We start from the raw sequence: 10260 nt of genomic DNA on the forward strand, positions 1-10260 counted from the left end.
ACGCATCTAATCTGGGGGATGGACACACTTAATGGTTTACGTAATATATATTACTTGATTTTCAAGCAATTTTACTGAACTAATCATTAATCACCATATGGGGGATAAATTATAATTGTATACTATGTATTATTCAGAATTTTGACAATAGATCGAATGCAGTTCGCATTATGTTAAATTTACAGTGGATAAGAATGCGGTTGCTCAAAATATATAGGGTTTTCTTCTGCATTGATGTTGTTGTTGAGTGTCGTGTACACTATGTCAACACAACTCTGTGTTGAGAAGCACTGGAGCAATGCTATTCGATTTAAAATATTCATGAGCCATCGACGGCTCGTAATATTAATATTAATACTCAATGTAGTGGAAAGTACATTATGATAACAGACATTTATGTAATCATCTGATGGCTCTTGTCATAAACATGCACTGCCTGTCAGAATTACCATGTGAATACATTGTTAACGCAGGTGACGTCAACTATTAACCATATCACTTTACCCACGAGTACGAGACGAGAGGATATTACTGACGCCTCGCAAATTGGTGGTAAGTTTGACCAGTTTCCTGCTAAGTAATTAATTGTATATAGGCAGGTAGCCGTGTTTGGATACTGTTTTAGTGTGTGTAGTCGTCTATGCTGGTAAACGCATGCCGAAAGCAATGTGAAGTTTGGCGTATTTGTGGATGTCCCAGGCAGGCTTTGAAGAAAAAAATAGTAAATCTTGTAATATAGCTTTCTCCTGATCGTTCACGGTAAATTGTATTAAACCGACCACGCGTTGTTTAATGTGGTCATAACAGGACTTGCTACGACCAATAACGAACAAAATGGGGGGGGGGGGGGTATGAGTACTGGATCACAAATATCATGTGACACATGGCGTAGTATAGTGTATGCAAACAAACAATTGTTCTTATACATAGCTGATCGTCATTGTAACCTTAACCAAGTCATAGTAATTCCACGTCTGCAGGCGTTTATGGAAAGGGATTTGTCAGGAAATATTTGTTATTTGAAAAACATTTTGTTTGGTTGATGGTCAAACGCCACTGCTATACCTGTCAAATATGTTATGGGTTAAACTCTTGTTCAATTAAAATCTACGTGTACACTGTAAATCTGAGTCTCCACTTTACAATCCTTTTAAGTGTTTTTCTTAAAATCGCAATCGAGTTATTTTATAGCACTACTGTTTTTGAATAAAACATTTCTCCTGTTTTGTGAGAAAAAATTCAAAGTGTTCATCAGCTTGTTCCCACTTTAAAACACTTGTTTATAATCTGCAAAATTTTTATAATCTGCATAATTGCAAGGAGTGTATATGATGAAATATCAGTCGCTATCAGACTATTATTAAGTAGGAAACTCTAGATACACTACCCATTAATAGTGAACATTGACACTTGAAACGAACAATAACATCTTTAAACCCATTCCTTGATATGAATGAAAGTGCCCAATCTCTTCCCATGTGGTATTGTTGTCTCGAATGTAGTTTCATGGACACATCAACTTCCTGGAAAAAGGAAAAAAATAGTGGAACAAATAAAAGTCGTTAATTAATTAAGACAAAAAATGCTACACAGAAATAAATTTACTCTATTGCAATCCCATTCTCTCTCAAATCTCGAACCTGCATTCATGCACTACATTTATTCTATTTCATTCACTTTTCTATCCGTCAAATGTTTGATTTCACCACAGGACAGCGGTATTTTAAAACTATATTTACCCAAACAGAGTTCTTTTGGTATAGAGAAACTGAATCAACAATAATCCATAATATAAGGACAAAACTAGTTCCTGCTCTGATGTTTTCTTCAAAAATCTGAAAAGTATAATATTATCAAAATCCAGTGAGTAATGTTTAAAAAGGTGTGTTTTAATGAAAAACATGAAAGTGCTCCCTAGATTTACAATGTATATGAGTATTTTTGTTAAAACACACTGTTTTAATTGAAAATCCACTGTTTAAGTTAAGGTAGAATTGCAGGTTCGTGGGCACTTTTTTTTGCTTTTTCTTACCCAGACAGTCTTGGCTTGATAGTGTAACATTTTCGAAGCATTGTCAATGTTGGAACATACTCAAAAATCAGTTTAAAAATATAGGGAACCGAGGCACGCTTATGTGATTAAAAGTCCCGAAAGACTGTTTGCGTTGCGCTTTGATTGACAAGTCACTGTTGATGTTATATGCAAATGATTGCAGGCAGCGGTTACGGGGCTCAGTTACGGAGCAGTGGTATGCGACTTCCTGCCCTGGCTCTCTGTTTATTTACCTCAAACGCGATCAACTAGCAAACTAAAAAAAAAACAAAAAACAGACAAGACGTAGACGCTTCCAGCATGCAAGCGAAATGAAACAAAACATACAGTTGTGAATGATAAGTAACCTTTTTCACCCTTACATAAATTGATTTTTCATTTAATTTCATGTGAAGGAAGCCCCGATAGGGCGATTTAATTTTCGCACAAAACAAGGCCACAATTTCTTTTGTTTTTTTGGTGCACACATTTGAAGCTTTTTCACATTGTGGGAGAAACTAAAAAATGTTTCCACATATTTTTTACTCCAATGGCATTTTAACACTGAAGTAAACATTTTCCGTTTCGGTGTAACGATTACCGTGCTGATAGAATTGCGATGCAATTGACAAACAACACTGCTGTTACTGTCATCGATAACTAACTTTTCATTGTCAAAATAAACAAACGTAAAATGCTTGGTTAATTAAAAAAAAATACCCTGGAAATTACAGAAAAATCGGCAACGAGAGGCTGTTTTTAAACACCGCGGAAAAATCATGCACTCTGTGATGCCATCTTGCATACCTTAATCGGAAACCTCCTTGTCAGCTAGCATGCACCGGTAGCGATGTCGCAAAGTACGTTGTATGGCCGTGATCGGCGACCTCTGGTACTAAGGCACTCTATGAATGAGGTATTTGCAGAGGTCGGGGTTCATTTAATTTCCATCGACCCGTCTCGTCTGTAGTTGAATGAAACCTGGCCCGATTTACATTAGTTCCCCTTCCAATGTGACTTCATTTCGAATAGCCGTTGTCGAGCAAAATATTACCGTAACGGCACATCTCAACCTGGTCGTCTAACTTCACACGGACCATTTCACCCGGGAACGCGCAAAACGGCGTCATACAAAGTATTTTTTTAAAGGTTTGAGGGAAGATATATTTAGACTCAACCCACCCAATGGCGATCGTTATGTTTATAAATATCTCATATGCCCCTCCCTCAGTGGAATTGATAACACGACGCTATGACAGTTTTCACGCAAGGTTGTGACTTCGCGGACGATTTTTCGTCTGTTTCCCTCGAATTGTAAATATTTTGTATTCTATTATTTACCTGACGATTTAACATCAACAAATATCGGTGTATGGTGTATTTCTATGAGTTTCTTTTACACATATGAAGCGAATGATTCGTTTTATAACTTTTTTTACAAAATGGCGATTATCTCAGTTTAATTTTTTACTCAAAATTTCAATTTTAAAACTATTTAACTTGTAGACAGTTCATTTGTTTTCAATGAAATTTTCAGGGGTGATTATTCAGATCTATCCCAAGTAAATGGCATCGTATGGTTTCACTGTCTTTACTGGAACAGAAACAATAGAGCTTTCAATTAGCGGCTCTGTTATTTGTGAACGATTTATAAAATGTGAATGTTTCAAAGAACACTGTGTAAACAATTTTCAATGGAAACACTAATAAATAAGCCATTATGTTCCTAGTAAACAGAGGTTTTAAATAAGTGTTTGTAAATCAAAATCAGGGTATGCATTCAAAAGTTAAATAGTTTTAAGTGCGCTTTCACCTAAAACGCATGATTTTATCCGCAAATCCACACCACTTAATATGGTATCATAGTACATTATTGTAAACCATAAAACTCGAAAGTTTAAATAAAGCTCTTTCAAATGATATATAACTTGATGGGTGAAAAATATATTTTACTTGTGTAACTACAGTAATTAGAGCCAATTAAAAATATAGTCTCCCAACCTGCATCTCTACCTTAAAAACATATGCATTATATTGTAAAAAATCGGTATTTTCTATTAAAACATTATTGTTTAGTATTTTTTAAGTAAAATCACAAACAACGTTTAACAAAGTGCTAATGTATAAGACACATTTTTATTTGTGAGTTTAACCAAAACACTTTTCTTCCAAACTGTTTTATTTTGAAACACTTCAAAACACCCGACTATGCATGTTTCATGTTTATGTATACGACATTTTTAAAACTAAAACTAAAACACTATGAATGCTGAACATTTTTTATGCGATTGTTATTATTCGCTACATATGTTAAAAAACTTAGCTTATTAATGTTTATATTAATAAGCTGAGCGGAATGCATCATTTGATATATTTACAAAATGTTTCTCGGGTGCGAAAAATTGTTATTAGTGTTACCATGTTATAAATAGGAAAACATATTAAAATGTGACTTTGATACAGGCACTTTTCAATATTCTAGCTTGTGTTTTGTATGAGAGCATTTTTCAATGTGTTGATAAATAAATACTTTTTAAATACATTTTTCTGAAGAAAACATTTTTCAAAAATTGTGTCTATGGAAGCAATTTCCAAAGAGCTGTGATGGTGAGCACTTTATTTAAACATGTCCCCGGTGAAGACGACATTCCCTACACACTTAATCAAATATTTGTCTAGTGCTATCACTTTTAAAAGTGATAATGAACACTTTTCAGTACATTTTACTAGTAAAAGCACTTTTAAAAATGTTGTGAATATGAACAATACATATTTCTAGTTAAGGTACTTTTTCTAAAACGGTGTTGTGAAACGAGTTTCTGGTGGAACACTTTTTGTTATATGTCATATGCAAAAAACATCCCCTGAAATGTTGGAATCGAAAACACCTGCTCACCGAGGTGTGTTCATCAATACACTTTTCATAATTATGCAAATTATTAACACTTTAAGTGTTTTACCTCAAAACAATAAAAAATGTTTTACTTGTGATATAACTCATTCACGATATTAACAAAAACACTTAATGTGTTTAATTATAAAATTTAAAAGTGATTTTAAAGTGAGACGAAAATGTGTCAAATTTTAAAACATTTAGATTTACAGTGTGGAAATTATGATCATGTACTTCTACTTAAAGCGAAGGGTGTCAATTACCTCTAAGAACCAATTATACTTGGCATACAGGCGAAATGTCCTTCGCATTAAAACACGCTGTCTTACAGAATATATGACACCACACTACTGTATCAGTATAATCAGCTAACAGTTAACAACCGCTCGTTAATCTCTAAAGGCGATTGTTTATTGAAGGCGTGAACACCTAAATTAGTGTTGCACAGCGTATAATTGCAGAACACGGGCAAAATACCACATACATACGAGTTCCTAAGGTCATTCACACATATTATATATTATTATATTATACATAAGTACTAACTGTATCTCACTCCAAACAAAAATGTCAAGCAATTTATATCACAAATGCAAACCAAACTAATGGGAAAATACAACATTTTTAAAATAATATAATATGCACATGTTGTGGGAAGTTTTTTCTAAAAACACATGTTTGTGTAATCCTCTTGCTCCTCGTGTTTTAAACATGTTCTGTCTGTCCTGTCTGTAATACCATGAAAATAGATACATTGTTAGCAAAGCTGTTGTCAACTATTAACCATATTGTTTTAAACACGAAGGAGTGATAATCACGAACAGATATTACTGTAGCTACACATATTGAAAACCAAAAAAAGTTGAACACGGGCGAAATACCACAAAAATATAAGTGGCTAAAAGCATTCACACATATTAAAATTTTAATTTTATTTCACTGCAAACAGCAATGTCAAACAATTCATATCACTAATGCAGACCAACTCGTTTTTTCCAATACAAAAATACAACATTTTCGAAACAATATAAAGTGCACATGCATCAGGCATATTATTGCTTTGCAATAGCTTGCAATTAAAGACTTCAAATAAAGTAAAATAAAACAATTTACTTGTCATAATATCAAACAAGTAACACCTTTCGCTGTCAATTGACCTCCAATCAATACACTCAACCAGTACTTCCTGTCACCATAGTGGATGCAGCACTACTGTAGCGACATCGGGCGACATACTTGTACGACTTATTGTCATCAAACCTACAGACTTTTACTAGCGCAATGTCTTGTGATAACTGTTACATAATTAATATGTCCTCACAAATAATCATCACCTACACACTTGGTCGTTTTGGTTATTTTTTGGAACCTTTTAATTTTAAGTTATTTATATAATCTGTTATTAAATGAAATCTAACAGAACAGAGCACACTAACACATTAAACAATTTTAATAGTTTTGGGGACAGAGCCAGACCTAGAGTTTGTTCATTCAAGACCAAATCTGCAGAAGTATCTGCATCTGCATCTGTATATCTAGACAGCAAACACCCTGCATGGCAAGTTCTATATTTGTCAGTTTAGCCCATTAACGTATAGGCTACATGAGATGATTGAATGAAAATAATCACGTCGGCTGATTGCTGGAACTCACACTATTTTCACAGTAAGTCTAAAATTAGCGCATTATGGTCACCCGATTGCATTACAATCACCCAACTAACCAACAAACCAACCGACCAATCACAGCCGGCTTTGTTTGATCATATTTAGACAAACACGTGTTTTAGATCTTAAGTACACACTCTGAATTGACTCAAGTTATTACTGGCATATTTCATCTTGCACAATTATAATCCAGAGATTTCGTGTTTTTTAATTGTTTTAACATTGATAACAAAAAGTGTATTTTCATGTATTTGTTCTCAGGTGACACAATGGTAGAACGCAGATGCCCCTTGAGAAAACGACTTATAATTCTGATAATATTAACTTTGTTATATGTGGTTTTGTATCATACGAAATGGATAACAAATATCAATCTAGGTAAAAAGTTCAATTGATATATATCATTGTTTATAAAGAGGCACTGTTGATAACTTTCGAGCATGCTCCCATAACTCTATATTATATGAATTGTCATGAAGTTATACATTTGGATAAAAACTTTGGAATTGCGTGAAGAATTAAACAGTCCATTACTTTGTACAGATAAATATAAATATTATTGGTTGAAAACAAACGGAAATCAGGGTAATGGGTTTAAAATTTCAGGAAAGTACCTTTTACTCTGTGACAATAAGTAAATATTAACAACGTCAATTTGAAAGGAGTATTGTTACGGACTTATAACAATATTAAACGCTTTTCCATGTGTTCAGGCAAACAGTAATGATGGAGACAATTGCTAAGTAATGCCACACGACCATTTGTTATAATTGTGGTATGAATAAAGAATGTATTTATCTTTCAGCCCTATTGGCCGTCCCAGGTTATCAGAAGAGCACTAGAGATCAGCAATTGCTTACAAGAGGCCAGGAAACAAATCATACCTTTGTGGAAATTGTTCGGAAGGTGATTGATCATTTCAAAACTAAATATATTACATAATTTGTATTATATTCACCCTACCGACCTGACATTTCAAATAGGGAATGATTTTAAGACATTTCTAAGATGGCGATTGTGCTTATTTAGAAGTCAGTGCGCACGTATATCATGTTATCCATATTAGATTCACTCTATAATGTAGCACGTCATACATATTAGGATGAATTCATCAGAAACGTATGATTACACATATATCGTAACTGTGTTTATTTTATTCGAATCGCTGAAAATATTTTAATGATGGTTGGAACAAATCCTTTTTCTGAAAAACTGCTTTGTCAAATAATTAAAATTTGACCTTATTTAAATTTGGTAATTTTTGGTGAAATTTTATTTCACGTGAGTTGAATTGTGGCTCCAAATCGTCTTTAGTGGAATATATATTATGAATTTGAATGACTGTATCCATTTACGACAGCTTAACACATCGTCACAATAGGAAACATTATGAATGTGTTGCATCAAATAATTTATATAAATCAATATATGTAGATAATGAATTCATAGTTAACACAAACGTTTGTTCGTTATTGGCGAGAAAAAATATCAAGGCGTTATTTACCATTAGGCATCTTAATTGGAACAGTATTATTAGACACATTGTGTCTCGTGTCAAGAGATTGCTTGTTTGTTTTGAGCATGGAGAATAATCTTCTAACTTGTTCCTGTTTTGTCTATATAAATTGCTAGTGATCCTAATTTCAGAATATGGCCTGCCGGCCTGGAATGTTAATACTATTCATCCTGAAAAATATAGAGCGCGTTCGGCGTCGAGCAACCTGTATCATACTAAGACTGTGCATAATGATGACACTATGCGTTTTAGCGTTTCATCGAAAGTTTTATTATTTAATATTGTTTTTTTCTCATCAATCAACGGTATCTAAATCAATTATTTTCAATTGCCATCATATTGATGATGTTTAATTTTTTCAGCTAAGCGCACATAAAATCAGATTTTTTTTCTATTCACGCATTCCATCGAATAATAAATGCACACACATGCTTAGTATCAACATCGTTTCATCGACACTCAATAATTGGTTAATCAGCTTACACAACACATTTTATCGAGGTTACTAACCTGACTGTATTTGTGTAGTTTTTTGTATTGTATGTCACTGTGTTCATTTTATGTTGTACATATTGTTGTATCACTGTATTGATTTAGTTTACTTTATCAGTTCCCCAAAATCTTTTATGATGAACACAAAACAACGTATTATTAACAATAATTATTATAATAATTTTTATTATCATTCTCATTATTTTTACAGCATGAGAGAGAAAATCCTAAAGATAACACAAATTATTGTACAAAGATCAGCCAACATCGAATGGAAACTGCCAGACATGTCTGCATGGTCAATAATATAATGCCATCTAATCAACCAAGGAAGTTAGACGGGTTTATTGTTTCAAACAAATATAAATTTATGTTTGAGCTAACGCCTAAAGTTTCATCCACGACTTGGAGGCATTTATTGCATGATGTTGTTGATCCACAGTGTATGGGAACTATGTACGGATATACAATGCTGAACACCACGTTAAATAAGACCATAGAAGAATTAGAAGAATATAAAAAGGCAATATTTTTCCGGGAACCTCTGGAACGACTTGTTTCTTACTACTATGGCATTATGCATTACACATCAGGGCAGTCAGCTAATAATAAAAAGTTCGATGACCTCATTATTAGAAGTGGAATCCGAAATCATAGTGTGATGCATAGCAAACCTAAGGGAGATATTTACAATATTACATTCTCGGAGTTTGCCCAGATGCTTCTTTTTTACAAAGCAAATGCCAGTATTCCAAGTGCTGGTCACTATCAAAGAGTCGGGTATAAATTATGCCTTCACGATTATGACTTTATTGGACACTTTGAGACCCTTGCTGAGGACGCCGAATGTTTTCTCAAACTAATCAATATCGCTGATCAATACAGTTTTCCAGAAATACATAAAAAGCAGGGCAACGTCAGATTCAACGAATCAATAAAAAGTTTGCCCCGAAACATCCTCAAAGATTTAATCGAATTTTATCTATTGGATTATGAAATTCTTGGGTATAAAATTCCTAAATTTTAACTACCCATGAATTAATTTGATACAGGTTAAACCATTGGTTATTTCATATATACTTCATGTAACTGTTGTGTATTTGCATTTGGGAAGAAATTATGGTTTCTAGAATAAGAGAATAATTAATTCACCACCTGTTTTTAATTCAGCCAGAGAAATATCGCGTCAGAATCGCCTAAAACAATTCGCACATTAAAACACCAACACTGTAATTTCTATAGAATAAGTCAATATGTTAACTCTTTCGATAGTATTAGAAAGTTCAAAACAACGTTTATTCTTTTTGACTATAATGGGGGCTAGTAAAGTGGATAATGATGTGGTGCTATAAATCGGCCATCTCAATTGCGGCATGTGTGTAACATTGCATGCACTTTTTGTCTTATTTTCAGTTATTCATCTAGAATAAAATTATGTTCAACATATGTCTGTATTATTCCTCTATCAGTAATGTTTTTTTTCAGCAGTCCTATATCATGTCTTGTATTCAGAAATTAAACGAGTCCCTTCAAACATATGGCGATTTGTTGTATATCTTATTTAAGAGTCGCTATACTACCATCCAAAACACTATTTTCTTTATAGCTGCGTTATGAGGTCTTATATTTGCATCAGAAAAAGACACAACCACAAGGGACT

The 10260-nt window shown here is 33.4% G+C and overlaps 1 protein-coding gene across 1 annotated transcript; it reads left to right on the plus strand.

The window, feature by feature from the left end:
- Positions 1-501: 501 nt before the first annotated feature.
- LOC146729058 (carbohydrate sulfotransferase 11-like) lies at positions 502-10046 on the plus strand. The gene is made up of 4 exons (XM_085495961.1): positions 502-552; positions 6854-6970; positions 7398-7498; positions 8812-10046. Exons 2-4 carry the CDS (start codon positions 6862-6864, stop codon positions 9625-9627), a joined length of 1026 nt encoding a protein of 341 aa, XP_085352087.1. The 5' UTR covers positions 502-552; positions 6854-6861; the 3' UTR covers positions 9628-10046.
- Positions 10047-10260: the final 214 nt, after the last annotated feature.

This window comes from Saccoglossus kowalevskii, chromosome 22 (assembly GCF_978046115.1).
Source record: "Saccoglossus kowalevskii chromosome 22, keSacKowa6.1, whole genome shotgun sequence".
NCBI lineage: Eukaryota > Metazoa > Hemichordata > Enteropneusta > Harrimaniidae > Saccoglossus > Saccoglossus kowalevskii.

Bases quoted from the DNA above. Each gene is read 5' to 3' on its own strand.
- LOC146729058 (XM_085495961.1), top strand. From the start codon at position 6,862: ATGGTAGAACGCAGATGCCCCTTGAGAAAACGACTTATAATTCTGATA. The intron at 6,971-7,397 runs GTAAAAAGTTCA...TTTATCTTTCAG, and splicing joins GATAACAAATATCAATCTAG to CCCTATTGGCCGTCCCAGGT. The intron at 7,499-8,811 runs GTGATTGATCAT...TTATTTTTACAG, and splicing joins TTGTGGAAATTGTTCGGAAG to CATGAGAGAGAAAATCCTAA.